Source organism: Pan paniscus, chromosome 1 (assembly GCF_029289425.2).
Source record: "Pan paniscus chromosome 1, NHGRI_mPanPan1-v2.0_pri, whole genome shotgun sequence".
In the NCBI taxonomy this organism is placed as follows: domain Eukaryota; kingdom Metazoa; phylum Chordata; class Mammalia; order Primates; family Hominidae; genus Pan; species Pan paniscus.
Window position 1 is genome coordinate 191,930,236 of NC_073249.2, and position 17,531 is coordinate 191,947,766.

At 50.2% G+C, this 17,531-nt stretch overlaps 1 protein-coding gene across 3 annotated transcripts in view; it reads left to right on the plus strand.

Annotated features, from left to right (window-relative positions):
* Positions 1–17,531, plus strand: part of DLGAP3 (DLG associated protein 3) — a 67,833-nt gene that overhangs the window by 13,247 nt on the left and 37,055 nt on the right. For all 3 annotated transcript variants that reach the window (XM_034960881.4, XM_003812563.5, XM_034960876.3), the window contains 4 exons: positions 8,960–9,042; positions 10,958–12,115; positions 16,119–16,324; positions 16,651–16,723. In XM_034960881.4, the coding sequence (XP_034816772.1) occupies positions 11,009–12,115; positions 16,119–16,324; positions 16,651–16,723 (1,386 nt within the window). In that variant the 5' untranslated portion in view covers positions 8,960–9,042; positions 10,958–11,008. The remainder of the gene's footprint in view (positions 1–8,959; positions 9,043–10,957; positions 12,116–16,118; positions 16,325–16,650; positions 16,724–17,531) is intronic.

Genomic DNA, 17,531 nt, shown 5'->3' on the forward strand with positions numbered 1-17,531 from the left:
CCTTAGACTTCAGAGTTGAAAGGCACCAGAGGTTGTCTGGTCTGAAATGTATTCAATGTATTCAGTGCTTGAATGCACTCTGTACCATCCTGCAAAGCAGTCCTCAACCTCTGCTTGCATGCCTCCCTGGACGGGACACTCCCACCTCTTTAGGAAAGCCACATCACGCTGGAGCGGTTCTATCTGCTGGGGAGTTCTGGTCCAGCTGCAGGGAGTCATTGCCTTCCTTTTCTCCCCTGTTTCTCCCTGTTGCGCTATGCCTTAGCTGTGGGGCACTCCTTGATGGCTCAGTTGCTGACCCTGAACTCACTGAGCACCTACTGTATGCCATGTGTGTTCATACAGAGATAGATCCCCTGAATCCTGGCCTTCAAGGAACTCACAACTTACAAACAACTCTTTACCCTACTGTGGGGAATAGAGGTATGAGACCCAAGAGGAGCTGGCAATTGTGGTGTCCTGGGATTGATGGGAGGGCAATTTTAGGGGAAGGCCTCTTGGAAGAGAGTACACCCGTGCAGCAGCAGAGGGTTTAAGGTTGGGAGGACAGGGGTTTTGCAGTCTGAGCTGCCTTTTCTATGTGCTCTCATGCTGTGTCCCTTAGCTCCTGGCTGTCTTCTCTGAAACCCAGAGAGAGCAGAGGTATAGATATCCTTGAAGGTCAGGCAGGGTTTCAGGCAGAGCTGAGGGGTGGGAGGTGCCACGACGTGAACCTGGCAGTCAGCCAACCAGCCAGCCTTCATGGTTGGCTTCCTGTGCTGGACTCTCCTGTGGGAAAGGCTCAGAAGGAGGGCTCAGGCCTTGTTGCTAGAAGCCCCTGTCTCAGCTCACACAGAGAGCTTACGGGACAGTGTGCTAATCCAGGAGGCTGTCCCAAGCTCTGGACACCAAGAGGGGACCAGATGCCTGGGCCAGAGAGTAAGAAAGGTCATTGGTATGGCCAGGCTGAGTAACTCCTGCCCAGTGGACCCCTGCCATGGGCTTGGGCTCCTACCTGCTATTCTTTGATGGCCCTGGCAGGCTCAGGTGTAGAGCATCCTGGAAGCTAGGGCAGCACCAGTCCAAATCACATACAAATGAAAGAAGGTGCTTTGGTGCTAAAGTCAAAAGAAGCCAACATATAGAGACATATGTGCAGTTTCTTTGGATAGGTCAGCTTAGTTACTCATTGCCACAAGCTAAGGAGGTAGGTATTGTGATCCCATTTTACAGATGAGAAAACTGAGGCTCAGGCAGATAACACAAATTGCTCATGGGCATAAAGGTAGGTTGTGACATAATGGATGGAGGTGGATGATTGGCTTTCCAATACCCAGCTATGAGGTTGCTGGGCTTTCCCTTCCAGATCCCTGGAGTTGCAAGAGAGACCACTAACCCTGGCTACAGGGGTTTGTGGGAGTCTGCAAATCAAGGTCCTCTAGTCCTCTCAGGTGCCACCATCTTTGGCTACCAGGTCTTTGCTCTGCTGTCTTTGGTACGCTTAGGGTGTGGGAAGTCTTCAAAAGAAGCCCAGGCAAACAGAAATTCCTGCATGCGTGAAACAGATGAGTTTTCAGACCACCCATTTCTGATCCAAACCAAGTCATGTATGGATAGTTACAGCCTTTGCCCAAAGCTGTCTAGAGATCCTCTCCCTGTCTCCAAGTCTCATGCATTTAAGTAGTTTCTCCCTAGTTAACAATAGCTAACCCTTAGCACCGTGCTAGATACTTTACCTGCATTATCTTAGTCCTTGTAACATCACAATGAGAAAGGGACTACTCTTGCTCCCATTTGAAAATGGGGAAACTGAACTTGAGAGAGGCAAACAGGCTTCCTTGAGGCCACACGTCTAGTAAGTGGTGGACCTGGGATATGGACTCAAAACAGTTTAGCTTAAGACCCAGAAGCCACAGTTGCTCACCAGCTGCCCCTAACGAGGGTCCTAGAGGAGTTCGGGTCCTAGAGGAGTTCTGGTCCTAGAAGTCGTCTCTCAGCAGTGTGCAGTCTTCCCCAAAGAAGGCCCCTGGAGACTTTCAGGAGAGGGGAAAAGTGGAAATGATAAGGCAGCACAGCCTAAGAATTGGTTCAGTTGACAGAAAAGGAAGAGATAGCTGAGAAAAGGCTGGAAGCAGTTGGCCATGCCTGCAATTAGGGGGCATGAAGGAGTGAGGCTGATCAGGCTGAATTGTGTCTCAAAGGGCCTATGGCAGCCCTGGAGAAGGAGGAGGAACCTCCTCCAATGCCTGTTGGGTACATGGCCCTAGCTGGGAAGGGAGCTGGGGCCCAGCAAGTCTGAGTGAAGAGACCTATGTGGGGCTGGGTGGTAGACCCCGAACCCTGCTCCTGCAGCCCATCCCTGAAAGTTGTGCCTCATTCTTTCTCTCTGCAGCATGGGGAGGGCCACCTTTTTCCTTCTTATTCTCCCTTCTCCCTCCACTACCTTCCCTGAGCTATGCAGAGGGACATATCTGGGGGAGACCTAGATGCAACTGGAAAAGAACCATCTTTACCTGCTAAGCAGAGCGGCTAGACAAACATCATGAACAAGGCTGGGTATAGAGGCTGGATTTCTAATACCAGATTCTCCAGGACTCTCCAAAGCCTTTGAAGAGAAAGGAGTGGAGGTCCTTTCTGTGGGCCATTGTACATAGGAGCAGAGTGGGTGAGGGCAGCAAGGGAAAACATTCATTCACAGAATAGGTATTTTTTGAACACCGTTTAGTGGCAGGCATTGTTCTAGACACTCAAAATGCTGCAGCACACAAACAGACACAGTCCCTGCCCTTCTGGAGCTTATATTCTACTATGGGGAGACATACTATAAACACGCAATAGACAAAGAAAATAATTTCAAAGGGCAATCAGTGCTCTGAGGGCAATGAAGCAGGTGATATAGAGCATACCCAGGGTTGCAGCTCAACTTTAGTTGGAGCGAGTGATCAGGTAGGCCTCTCTGTCTCTTCCGAGGCAGAGGAAGCCATGGGAATATCTGGGGCAGAGTGTTCCAGCAGAGAGAACATCAAGTGCAAAGCCCCCTGAGGTGGGATTTTCAAAGAGATTATAGGTAGTGTGGGTTATTCACAGGCCGAGCACCGTCCAGTGGGTCAGGAGATGGATTTAGACTTGTATCTGCCTAAATGGCTCGAGTGTTTTGGAGCTGTAAACCCATTTTCTGTAAAATTTCTGCCCTAAGCCCCTAGGAAGAGTTGATTAAATAAAGTAATAAAGATGAATGAATAAAACGGCAAGCCTTCCTCCTTCCTTTCTGTTCCCCCTTCTTCCTTCTCCATTTTCTGGGGCAGTGAGGGGAAAAGGAGGTGATTTCCCTTGGGGTCCTAAGGAGTGGGGTTGGATACAAGGCATGCCAAGTCTTCAGCAACAGGGCTGGCTAGTGGGGTTGAGGGAGGCCAGGGACTAGGACACCAGCCCAACTACAGAGATCCTGCCACAGGCATCTGGGCAAAGCCAGTGTCAAATCAGTCAGGGGGGCTCAGTCAGAAATGGATGCAGGAAGAGACAAGGGGCTGGGCCGGAGTGGGCAGAGGGATGCCTATCCATGGGCACAGTTGAATAATCAGGGGTATGAGCTGCAGGTCAGAGGCTCTGTGTTAGGGCTCCCAGTGTGAAGGGCTGGACAGAGAAACTGAGGCACAATCCTGTCTATACTGGTTGGTTAACACAGGGAGAGGGAGTGGGTAGACAAAGCCTAAAACTTTGGGATCCCAGGGACACACATGGCTTATCACAGGCATGGAGGAGCCAGGCCAACAGCAGCAAAATGAATTCTAGGCCTCACTTGCTGGAAGTTCTGCTGTGTTGGAACTGGTGTGGGGATGATCTCATAGGCTCCAGGTGAGGGGATTGGATAGGGCTGACCTTCACAAGGGAACAACTCTTAACATTTTGCTGCTGTTTGGATCGTCATGTCCAGCTTGTAGCTCTCCCAGACAGCTTCCTGGGGAAGGAGTGAATTGGCTAAAATTTGACTTTTGAAGTCTTCATCTTGGCCCAAGGCATCACTTTGTGCCAAATGCTGAGATACTGGTCTTTGTCAAACACACCTGGATCTCTGGGTACCCAGATGTGGACAATCTAGAGTAAGAACACCTTATCTTTTCCCCAGGTGAGTATCTTTGGTCTTAGATGGTAATCCAGAGAAATTAAGTGACCTACCCAATGTCACACTGTAAACCAATGGAGGAAACAATGATAAAGATAGCTACCGTTAGTGAGTCTTTATCATGTGCCAGGGACAGTTCTAAGGGATTTATATGCTTTACCTTGTTAAACCTTACATCATTCATACCTTTATTATGGCCCTAATATTATCCCCATTTTACAGATTAGGAGACAGGTTAAGAGAGGTGAATCACCTACCCAAGTACACACAGCCAGTAAGTGAGTGGAAAGGGATTTGAGCCCACAGAGTCTGATGACAGAGTCCACACCAACAACTGCTTTAATCAAGAGAGTTTGTGAGTTGCCTAGGTCTCAAGAAAGGAAAACCAACTGATTTGGCTGGGCAGGGCCCTGGTGGAGAGGGAGAGAAAACACTCTGACTCCTTCTCCCATTTTCCTTCTTTTTCTGGAAGGTAATTGCTTGGGGCAGTGACAACCTCCTGGCGAATTACACAGCTGGTTTCCCAGTGAGATTTGTAACAACAACCCCGCCAGCCTGGCAGCCCCCAGCAAGTTCCGGTTTAAGAAACTAATTGCTGGATTGTGTAGTTGGTGCTAAATTGGGTAATTTCTTGGTGACGGCATCTGTGCCACTTCTTCCATTCCCAGATAGATTCGAGCTGCATCAGAGAAGAATTTGTCACACACGGCACCCTCCCAGACTCCTTCACTCACCATTTTCCAGCCAGCCATAGGCTACTGCAAAAGTGGCTGCTTCCCTCGGCCCCCAGCTTCACCATTCGGGCAGCTCTCTGTGTCCTGGGATAGTGGATGGATGATTTGGTGCAATAAAAATGGGAAAATAACACCAGCACCCAGAATTGTCATAGGACTTCAGGGAGCGTCCTTTATTCTATACTAATCTGACCTTGGGCTTGGTATAAACTCAGTGCTCACCACACATGGGAAAAGGCTAAATCACACTCTGGTTAGCTCTGGGAGATATGTATGGATGAGGTCTTTTTATTTGTTTGTTTGCTTGAAAAAAACATATTCACTTCCATTACTGTGCCCACTTCAGAATGGCATTGAATAAGTTTGACTTCTCTGGGCTGGCAACACAGACAGGGGAAAAGCTAAGGCTTTGGAATCGGCCAACACTGGATTTGACTTCTGGCTTTGACAACAGCTCTCGGTGTGACCTTGGGGAGCTCAGTTAGCCTCTCCAAACCTCAGTTTCTTCTTCTGTACACTGGAAGGTGGAGGGGGGGGGGTTGTGGATAATATCTATCCTTTGGAATAGTTGTGGGAATCACATAAAATATCATAAACGAAAGCATCTTGTTCTTTGTAGACTCACATTCACTCAACAAATGCCTGCCATATGCTAAGCATTGTTCTAGGGACTGGGGAGAATTCAGTGGATAAGATGGATAAAATTCCTGCACTTATGTGGAGCTTACATTCTAGTGGGAGAGATGGACAATCTAGGAGTCACACAAATTTAAAATGGTAACAATATAAGAGACAGGTACATGGTGCCTTGAGAGCAAACAGCAGGGGGATCTGACCTAGTCAGGGAGGCCAGAGAAAGCTTCCCCGAGGAAGCAACAACTGGGCTGAGATCTGAAGGGTGTGTAGGAGTTAGCAAGGCAGAGGTGGGTAGGAAAAGCTTTCCCAACAGGGGGAATAGGCCCCGTGATGTGAGGGATCATGGGACTGACAAAAGACTGTCCTGGCTGCCGCAGAGAAAGCAAGGGGAGCATGTTGTGAGAGGATGTTGGAAAAGTAGGAAGGGCCAGACCCTGCAGGCCTTGTTGGACAAGCGAAGGCATTTTATCCTAAGAACATCAATAAACCAATGAAGAGTTTTAAGCAGAGAAGTGACATGATGAGATTTGCATTTTCAAATGACCATTTGGATTGGAGCGGGGTAAGAACGGAAGCAGGGAGACCAGTTAGGAGAAGACGTGCAGACATGCAGGCAGGAGATGGTGTTCTCAGGAACAGTTGGATTCGTTAGCAGTGCTTTCTGCTGCAAATACTACAGGAAATCTGGCCAACAGTGGTTTAAATAAAGAGCGCATTCCTTATCACATGTAGACCTGGAGTAAAGCAACTGTTAATGTTGGTTCCATGGCCCGATGATGCCAGAACTGACATCTCTGCAGTTCTCTAGGCCTTTTGTGGTGGCAAGATAGCGGCCCTAGCTCTGGTTGTAGTCAAGCCAAGAATAAGGGGAGGAAAGATGGCACTAGCAATTCCTACCCCTTTGGTCACAAAGGCAAAATCTTTCCCAGAAACCCTCATCATGCTTCCATGTGTATATCATTAGCCAAAATGGAATCATGTGGCCTCTAGTTACAAAGGAGGCCAAGATAAGGACAAGGAGGCTGGGAATGAGTTTTAGTGAGTCAGCCAACAGTGATTTGGTGGATGTGGAATAAATGGCACATCTGTTTTTTTTTTTAGGAAGCAAAATCCATAGGGCATGGTGGTGGATTGAATTATTAGTCCCTTCCTCACTTGTTTTTCCCTCCCATTGATTTTGTTTAGTAATGGAGTGAAGGTGGGTGATGTGGGGGGAGGAATATGATCATAAAGCATAATATATAGGAGGAAGCCAGTTGTTAATTAAATATTTGCTTTAGAAAATCCATAAATTGGATATCTCCTGCTCCCAGTAATTTGGATTTGATTATATTGTTTACTATTTGGACACTGGGGATTTTGTAAATCCAAAAGAAAGGCTTCTCATGAGGGATTACACGTATTAATGTTTTAGAGTTTGTAAGAGTGATTTTATTATTTGATACCTATTGAAATCCTGGGAGATAGGTGAGCAGGTGTCCTGAGGCTTAGAGAGGGTAGGCCGCCTCTGCTACGTCAGGTGTCACATACGTTCTGGTCTCAGGACTTGTGCTTTTCCACTATACAGGGCTGCCCTGTAGGATCTGGGTAAAGGAGTTGAGGGGTGATCTGTCTGGAGAGCAGCAATTATAGGGCCCATCTTCTCCAAGACGAGAGCAAGGAGAACATGGATTGATGCCAGAGGGGCTGAAGTTTCATAGGATCTTGATGAAAGCTGAGCAGCTTGCCAGCAGCACCTGTGTGAAGCAGGAGACAGAGGGGCACCTGGGAATGTCCACCCCTGGGAAGTTCTGTGAGGCTCTAGCTTGATGTCACCATGCACAGAGCAAATGGGATAGTCTGGGCTTCTGCCAAAGTGGCCTTTTGTGCTGTGAGTCTCAGATATGGGTCCTGTCTGGGGCAGGAAGAGGGAAGAGAATGACATGGATGAAGGACCAGGCTTTCTGTCTTCTTTCCAAGGCAGAGAGATGCTTCCAGGTGCTTTTTCAACAACTATTTGAGAGGCTATCTTGATCTGATATTCCCTCTGTTTCCCCAAAGAAGGGCAATGGAAGATAATTGTCATCTAGAGCCAGGCAGTTGGTATCTGTGAGGTCACCCTAGTCTCTCTTTGGGCAGGGTAACCAACAGCTTCTACAGTCCAGGCTCCAGGGTGGGCCAGGGGCTGGGTATGTCTCACCTTGTCCTCTATGGAAGATTCCTAGGAAACCACAATCTTCTTCATTGTCTCAATCCTTCAGGATCAGGAAGTTCTTCCTGATGTCTGACTGTGCCTCTTCCACTACTATTAATCACGCTTGCAAAGCTAGCTCTTCTTCCTGACATCCCTGTGTCTAATAATGACATCATTAGTCTTCCAGTCACGGCTGCTGCAAACTTCAGAGTCGTCTTCCTTTCTGATTTTCTCTCTCCTATTCCCACTATTTGCCATTTCCTGTCTGCCAGAACTTTCCGAGCCTACCCCTTAGAATTCCCTATTTGCACACCTCTTCTCCCTGTGCTTGTTGTTTCCTCCACTGGGTAGGTTCTTTTCCCCATCACCTATGTGTATGGGACACACAGACATCTTGTACTCCATCACAAACATCCTCTCCTCTGAGAAGTCTTCCTTGATTGACCTCTATTGAATCTTGTCCCATCCTCATCTGAAGTAGCCTAACATTTTGGTACCTCTTTCCAGCACAGTCATTTATTCATCTACTTAGTGAGTGTTTATTAAGGACTGGCCCTGGGCAAAGCCCTGAGTTAGGTGCTGGAGATCCAGAGATGAATAGGACTTGGTTCCTATTCTGAAGAAGACCACATTCTAGGTGAGGAGATAGAAACCGAAACAGACATTTTCAATGCAGTGTGATAGCTGCTTTCATGGGGACACCCAGGGTGTTATAAAAGCCCGATAAAGAGCATAACCTAGAATAAGAGCACAGAAAGTCTTTAAGGGAAGGTGGGGCTTAATATGAGTAAGTTTTAGCCAGGGGGAGGGCTTTGAGGTGGATGAAAGGAAATTCTAGAAGGAGGGAAGAGTTAGTGCAAAAATAAAGTGGCCTGAAATAACTCTGTCACGTGAGAGGTTGTTCCCCTGTTAGACTATAAACCTCTCGAGGGCAGGGACCACTCTTAAATCACCTCTATACACTTCTCACTCTCTTGCTTATGGTAACTGTTCAATAAATGTTTGTGGAATGGAATCATATTTGAGGGCAATGGAAAAAAAAAAAAAACAACGCAGTGGCTCAGCACCATGGACAGATCCCACAGACACCTGCAGTTGGAGGTAGTCCAACCTGTAAGCTCATTTGAATGTATTTGCATAATGAAGCCGACCTCATTTCCCTGGGGGTTCAAAGGCTCTGCATCATGGGGGATCCAATCAGTCCTGGTTTGGGGGAGTTGGGAAGGGAAGCTGTCAGGGCCAGAGACCGGTCCTCTGAGGACTGTGGGAAAATGTCTCTCCCCTTTTGCTTACCATCCTTTTCTTTTCCATCAGGATTCAGTGGTCCTGAGCCTTCTGAAGTTAGGCTTCTGCCTGGTGGTGGGGATCCTGACATCAAGGATGGGACACCCTGGATGGTGAGTGATAGAAGAGTCTGGGAGATGGGGATTAGACTCAGGTTCTCATACCAGAATAATGGGTTTGAATCTTGATTCAAAGTGACTCATCCACTTACTGGCTTTGTGACCTCAACGTTTTGAGCTCAATTTTCTCATGGGTAAGTGTGGATAATGTCTGCATTACAAGATTTCAGTAAGATTAGAGAATATCAGGTATGCACAATACCTGGTATATAGCGAGTACTTGGGAAATAGTAGGAGATGAGGGGTGAGCAGGATCTGGAAGAAAGGTGGGTGTGGGGAGGTGGTGGTAGGGAGAAAGAGAATGAGTCCTGGAGGTGTTGCTGTCTGGAGCCTTTGAGGCTGTCATCCCTCCTAGTCAGCAGATGGCCCAGGAGCCTGGTCGAGGATGAGGGAGGGCACCGTCTGCCAGCTCCTCTGTCCCTGTCCCTCCTGCTGTCACTCCCTCCTGCCGTAGCTCCTATCCTGGCAGCTCCTGGAGTCCTGATTGGAGGCAGCTCTTGCTGAGAGCTGACCTCTCTGTCCTGTAGCCTTGGCAAGCCTGGGATGGGGGCCAGGAGCACTGGTTCCAGAGTTTTTTCTCCATCGCTTTCCTGCCTTGCCTTCCCTCTGTTCCTGGGAGGAGGAACTCCTGGGTTCCAATCCCAGTTTAGGATTCAGATGCTACTGTGTGTAGCCGCTGTTCTTCTTCTTTATGGATTTTCCTCCTTCATGATTCCCCTCCAGTGGAATGGGAATGGAGGGTGGGGGTAAAAGGCAAAAGGGGTAATTTCATAGGGAAAATATTTGGAACCCAGAAGAGGAAGGAGGAAGAGTCATCTCAGATTCTCCTTATTTCAGTCCACAGGGGAGGGAGAATGAGCCTGCAGCCAGATGGAATGCACAGGGTGTGGAAGGAAGGGGAGGAATTTTTCTGTGGGATGGTGCTGGATATGTAGATTTGGGTCCAGTGTTCTCTTTGTTCACAGCAGCTGGGAGCTATGACCCTGAGGCCTGGCTCTTGCAACAGTGGGGTGTAGGGCAGGGTTGGAGTAGAGATGTGGCTGTGGATCTATTTGCCTAATGCCAGCTTGTTAAAAGCTAGTTCACCTAAAGACTGGTTTCTTTGACTATTTTATGTCTCCCTGGGTATGCTTTTGTTTTTGGTAATCTAAGGACATATTCACACACATACACACACATCCCAAAGTATATCTATATATTTACACATAAATGTGTATATATATGTATATATAAAAATATTTCTATGTGTATATAAAAATATATATGCATTTTTAACTATTTATTAATATACATTTACAAATATAAAAACAAACAAATATATATATATAAATTTAGAGGCCAGGTCTCGCTCTGTTGCCTGGGCTGGAGTGCATTGGTATAATACAATCATGGTTCACTGCAGCTTTGAGCTCTTGTGCTCAAGTGATCCTCCCTTCTCAGCTTCCCAAGTAGCTGGGACTACAGGCATATGCCACCACACCTGGCTAATTTAAAAAATTGTTTTGTAGAGACAGGGTCTTGCTTGGTTGCCCAGGTTGATCTCGAACTGCTGGGCTCAAGTGATCCTCCTGTCTTGGCCTCCCAAAGTGCTAGAGTACAGGTGTGAACCACTGTGCCCAGGCTCTAAGGACATTTAAAAACCCATTTGACTGAGGGAATATCTTCTTGTGAATAAGTATTTATCAGATTTGCAGCATTCATTGAATGATGGGATTATTTTGTGCCCTTGAGTATCTATGTCTATTATGACCATTTAAAGGACTTTTTAGTCCATTTGTGGGAGGATAGTGTGATTAATCATAATAAATTGATATGTATTACCTAAAGGGATACAAGGATGCCTAATAAAAGATGCTTTTAGGTGAAGAGGGCTGTTCAATTCAAATACCTTTTCTCCCTATTTTTCCAGGAGGTTTCTGGGGCCTGGCCCCCAAGACTATGAAGAGCCTTTGCTGAGGCCATGAGGGGTTACCATGGCGACCGAGGCAGCCATCCCCGCCCAGCCCGCTTTGCTGACCAACAGCATATGGACGTGGGCCCTGCTGCCAGGGCCCCATACCTGCTGGGCTCCAGGGAGGCCTTCTCCACCGAGCCCCGCTTCTGTGCCCCGAGAGCTGGCCTGGGACACATTTCTCCTGAAGGGCCCCTGAGCCTGAGTGAGGGGCCGTCGGTAGGCCCTGAGGGAGGGCCAGCGGGGGCCGGGGTTGGGGGGGGTAGCAGCACCTTCCCCAGGATGTACCCTGGCCAGGGCCCCTTCGACACCTGTGAAGACTGTGTGGGCCACCCACAGGGCAAGGGTGCCCCCCGCCTGCCTCCTACACTCCTGGATCAGTTTGAAAAGCAGTTGCCAGTTCAACAAGATGGCTTCCACACACTACCATACCAGCGAGGGCCAGCAGGGGCAGGGCCCGGGCCAGCGCCAGGGACTGGCACTGCCCCAGAGCCCCGCAGTGAGAGCCCTAGCCGCATCCGGCACCTGGTTCATTCTGTGCAGAAGCTCTTTGCCAAGTCCCACTCTCTGGAGGCGCCGGGGAAGCGGGACTATAATGGGCCCAAGGCTGAGGGAAGAGGTGGCTCTGGAGGAGACAGCTACCCCGGCCCGGGCTCCGGAGGCCCCCACACCTCCCATCACCACCATCACCACCACCATCACCACCACCACCAGTCCCGGCACGGCAAGAGGAGCAAGAGCAAGGACCGCAAGGGGGATGGGCGGCACCAGTCCAAGTCCACAGGCTGGTGGAGTTCCGATGACAACTTGGACAGTGATAGCGGCTTCCTGGCGGGTGGGAGGCCCCCTGGGGAGCCTGGTGGTCCCTTCTGCCTGGAGGGTCCAGATGGGTCCTACCGGGACTTGAGCTTCAAGGGGCGCTCGGGCGGGTCGGAAGGCCGCTGCCTTGCCTGCACTGGCATGTCCATGTCACTGGATGGACAGTCGGTCAAGCGAAGTGCCTGGCATACCATGATGGTCAGCCAGGGCCGGGATGGATACCCAGGGGCCGGGCCAGGCAAGGGACTCCTGGGTCCGGAGACCAAGGCCAAAGCCAGGACTTATCACTATCTGCAGGTGAGGCTTTTTTGGGGTTGGGGAACAGAGTCCTTAGCCTTCACCAGTCTTGTCAACTAGGGAGCAGTGGAAAGGGTTGGGTGGGAGCCAGCTGTCCCTGTGATGGAGGGCCTGGGTGTAGGGAGGCTCTGCCCTGCCCCATTGGGTCACTCTGAGCTCCTTTGGGGCTTCACTTTCCCCATTTGTGCAATGAAGGGGCCCTTCTGTTCTAATGATGTGTCTGTCCCTAGAGACTTTCCCTTGACCTACTGTTTTGGACAGGCTGTGCTGATCTCTGTCTTCGGAGGTTGGAGGCATAATGAAGTTGAGGGCAGGCAGTAGACAGGATAGAGAGGCGCACCTTAGTTGTAGCTGCTCTCAAGATTGAAGGTTGGCAGTTGGAAAGCAGTTCTCCTGCCCCAAAGCCTTCTCCAGCCCTCTTTTCTGCTATAATCCGGATGGCCCACATGTTTGAATATGAAGATCAGTTATTTCTAGAATGTGCCTCTGCTGAGGTTTGTCATTCCGGGGTACCGGTGCTGGGATAGCCGAAGCTGTGGAGGGGTCCTGGGAGTTTCATGTGTCTCATGTGTTTTCCTAGGCTGGGGGACAAACTGGGTTTCAGCCCTGATACAATTCAGGCAGGGCCTCCTGGGAGTGGATGGTGCAGGTGATAGCTGGCATGCTGTTCTCATCTTGTCTTACCACCTTTATGGTCTCTGCAGGTGAGGCCAGGAGCTCTGATTCCTACTTTTTATGGAGGCTTCACCCCAGCCTCATCCAGCCCACATCGTTTTCTTAAGTCCTGCCGTAATTTTAGGAGAAAAAGTCAATACAAGTTCTGGAGGTCCAGTGTATTTCCGCATTCCACATAGTTGATACAGATCTATTTATTCAATGAGCATTTTCTGGGTGCTGTGGATACAAAGATGAAGATACAGATGCTGCTTGTGAGGAGCTCACAGTGTAGAGTGGGAATAGACAAGGAAGCAGATAGAATACAGTGTGATGAGGCTGTGATAGGGGAGAGCCCTGGACATCTTGGGAACACAGAGGAGACACCTCACTGACCTGGGTGAGGAATGTCCCCTGAGCTGAATCTCAGTGGAGGAGTTGCAGTTGTTGAGTGCTGGCTAAATGTGTATTGGGAAGAGACTATACAGCATGTTCAAAGGTATGGAGAATAGAGGCTGTGTGTGTCTTTGTGGGACATTGGCCTTGCTGGGTAAGTTGCGCACAAGTTAGGGCTCTCCTCGAGAACTCATGAAGGCCCAAGGGAGCACATAGGGCCACAGTGCAAGCAAGAAGGGACTTCTGGATTGGCCTGGTTTGCCCCCTCCCTGGGTAGGGAGGTGCTCTAAGCTGGGAACTGCAGGGTGCAGGGAGGCAGCACCCATCCTTTCTCCCCCATAGCCGATTCCTTGCCATCCCTGAAGACTTGTTGCCATTTTTCTCCTCCCTGCTGCTTCTTCAGGGCTGCCCTGACCTCCCTGGGGGCTTCGTTTTTAACATGCACCTCACAGTGTCCTGCAGAGGAGCTCTGCAGTGGCTAGAATGGGAACCCTGCAGTATGGCCTTCCCATCTGCTGGCCTGCCTCTCTCCACCTGCCTGCTGCTCTCTGTAGAGAATGGGGAAGGGGAATGATCCCTCCGGTCTGGAGTTCCAGGGCATCTGAGGACTGGGAAGTCTGAGCCCATGTGGGGAAGAACCAAAGGGCTATAGGGACCCTCCAGACAGCCTCGCACTCCCCTGGTACAAAAGCAGGGGAGGCTGGCCCCATGAGGCCGGGTGTCTTTGTTGGACTCCCGATCTGATTGTCGAAGCCCTGTTTCTCCCACTGGGTACCAGCTTTCTCTTAAGCCTTTTCCAGAATCCCTCTGTCCACTCTGAGCCCCTGTTTCTTTATGGAGCCTCATCTCTTTGTTTCCCATTATCCAAATGAGCCCCAGCCCCTTGAAGAGCCCTGCTCCTGCCCGTGGGTTCCTTCAAGGGACCCCATCTCATCCCCAGAGTCTCCACCTTTCCCCTGAACCCTATGCTCTCCCTGAGGCGTTACCCCTTTTGGAGCTCCCATCCCTACCCCATTTAACCTGTTCTTTACACAAGTGTTTTAAATCCTCCCTACCTCCCCCAGTCCTCTCCCCCACGTCTTCACTTACACCTCATTTTCCGAAGTGTAGGCTGACATCACGGACTCCCTCAGCTTCCTGACAGCATCTCTCTAGACACATCCAAATTCCCAGCCACCCTCGTCCCCTTCCTTGGCTCATAGGAAAAGCTGGGACCACCCATCCCAGGCTGATCCTTCCTCCAGGGCTTGATCCCATCTCATCATGACCCCCTCCATCCCTGAACTGTTCTCCCTTCTGAGGTTTAAAGACTATTTTTACTGGCTCTTTCCATCATTCTGAAAACATGTCCAAAGTCGCTTGCATCCTAAAAAATATTTCTGCAGCCCCATCCCACCTTCCATGTCCTTCATAATCGAGTTCTTAGAGCATAGACACCTACTATTCACTTCCCTTCAATTCTCCCCTCACTGCGGTCTGATTTCCAAACTCCCTGTCATTGACATGCCCTGGCAGTGGCCACAGATGATCTCTTGAGAGCTATCTTCAAAAGCTACTTTTCAGTGCCTATAATAATTGTTACCATTTATTGAGCACTTTCTATGTCCTGGAAACTCTCTATTGGCTCATTTATCTTTGCCACCAACCCTCTGATGTAGGCATAAGTATCATGACCAACTCGCAGACAAGGAAACTGACACTTAGAGGTTAATCCGTTTTGCTTAAGTTCACCTATCCAGCAAGTGATGGGGCCAGAATTGCACATGGATCTTCTAACTCCCGAGCCTGAGTTACTAACCTCTGAACGCACTGTGGCATTTGACATAATCGACTCCTTTTATTCTTGAAATGTCTCCTGTTTCTATGACATGGCATTTTCCTGACTTCCCTCCTACCCCTCTGCCCACTCCTTCTCAGGTGACTTCACAGGCTCCTCTTCCTTTCTTCACAGTCCCTTTTTAAATGTCAGTGGATCTCTGCTCATCTCTCTTCTTCTCTCCCCTGGGCTGTCTCATTCACTGCTATGGATTCAGCTGCCGCCCATGACTCCCACATGTCCGCCTCCAGCCCCGATCTCCCCACTGAATCCCAGAACCAAACATCCAACCACCTGCTCAACAGTTCTATGCCAAGCTCAAGGTGCTCAACCCCGACCCTACCACCTTTCCCCAGACTTGTTTCTCTGGGGTTCTATGGCTCAGTGAGCAGCAGCACCCTCCCCCAGGTCCTCAGCCAGCAGCCTGGCAGTCATCCTCGACTCCTCCCGCCCCCTCATCCCCCACGTCTAATCAGGCTCACTGATGCTCCTTAACACCTCTCATTTCCATCTCCTCCTCTTCCCCCTCATTGTCATTGTCTTAATTTAGGCCTCATCATCTCTTGCCTGGATAACAGCATCAGCCTCCTAATTGGTCGTCCTCTCACCACTTGAGCCTCTGCCCTGCTCCTGGCCCTCCACAATCCAGCCTCTGTTTGGACTGTGGGAGAGCTCTTTCTGCAACATAAATCTGATGTCACTCTCCTGCATGAAGCCCTCTGTGGCTCCCCACAGCGGGGAAGGAGAGAGGATTTGGAATGTAAGCAGGTTGAAAGGATGAAGGAGAAGGAGGGGTAGAAGGTTGACTGAGGTCAGGTGATGCCTGACTGCTGGGCATGGGATTGACACAGGTCACTTTGGCCTCTGATCATCAACCGCTTGACGCCTGCCATGTCACTCCCTCAGACTCTCTAGGTGGCCCTTAATTAAGTGCAGAAGGTCTGTGGAGGATGACGAGGTGTCTCTTGTAAGGGACGGGGACAGCCTGAGACCCTACCTCCCCTTCTGCCTCTGCATGTACCTGAGTGTGCCTGTTCAAGCCAGGGCAGGGCATCTCCCACTGGCAGTGGGGAAAGAGTCCTGGCCTCTAGATTTAATAGGGTCATGTCTGAGAGACAGAGACCCCTGTTCCTGCAGGTGCCGCAAGATGACTGGGGGGGTTACCCCACCGGTGGCAAGGATGGGGAGATCCCCTGCCGCAGGATGCGGAGCGGCAGCTACATCAAAGCCATGGGGGATGAGGAGAGCGGAGACTCAGACGGCAGCCCCAAGACATCTCCCAAAGCAGTCGCCCGACGCTTCACCACCCGTCGCTCCTCCAGCGTGGACCAGGCCAGGATCAAGTAAGGACAGGGAGGGCCAGGGGGTGCGGGGTCAGGAGGCTGATGCTGGACTCCTGCGGGAGATGTGTGTAGAGTGGGTGCCAGTCAGGTAGTCCTGCTTAGGTTTCAACTGGGGTGTCTCACTCCACTCCATGTAAAGGGAGGGTCTTGGTGGGAGTCCTTCTCTGGTGCCTCTTTGGGAGTCTCTTTACCCAGGGTCTCCTAAGGGATCTCTCTTTGGGGGTTCTGAGGAATAGGACTTACTCAGGGGCCCCAGTGCTATTATCTCCCCTCCCCCACCTCCTAGCAGTCCACTGTTCTGACTCCGGAATTTTGCCCTTTTCCAGCTGCTGTGTCCCACCCCGGATCCACCCCCGGAGCTCCATCCCTGGCTACAGCCGTTCCCTCACCACTGGACAGGTAGGGAGAGGCCCAGTATGCCTGGAGGAAAGAGTGAAAAAGGGATTCAGTCCCATGCTCAGCTTAGGACTTAAAATCAGAGGGTCTGCCTGTGGAGAGAGCTCAGGCCTGGCTCTGGGGAAACTGGGAAACCTGCCTTAGGACTCCTGGAGCTGACTCAGGCTGGGAGTCTGAGAGAATCACAGCCTTAAAACCCACCAAGTGTCCTCAAAGTGATGAGCTTGTAAGGGCAACGCCAGTGCCCTGGGGCTCTTCACAGGCCTGATTGCTCCCTCCTTGCCCCCATGTAAAAGGTAGGATTGGCCGGGTGCAGTGGCTCTCACCTGTGATCCCAGCACTTTGGGAGGCCGAGGTGGGCGGATCACGAGGTCAGGAGATCAAGACCAGCCTGGCTAACACGGTGAAATCCCGTCTCTACTAAAAATATAAAAAATTAGCCTGGCATGGTGGCGGGTGCCTGTAGTCCCAGCTACTCGGGAGGCTGAGGAAGGAGAATGGCGTGAACCCAGGAGGTGGAGCTTGCAGTGAGCCGAGATGGTGCCACTGCATTCCAGCCTGGGCGACACAGTGAGACTCTGCCTTAAAAAAAAAAAAAAAAGGTAGAATTGATTTGTACAGACAGGGCGCAGGCCAAGCTGCAGTCTCAGACATGATCTGGGCCTGAATTCTGCCACCTTACCCCCCTGTCCCGAGAAACCACCAGCAAAAGACCTTACTTTTCAACACCTCCGTTTCTCATCTTTAAAATGGCAATGGTAGGGACAGTTGTTTTGCAGGGGTTTTTGAGAGTTCAGTGAGAAAATGTATG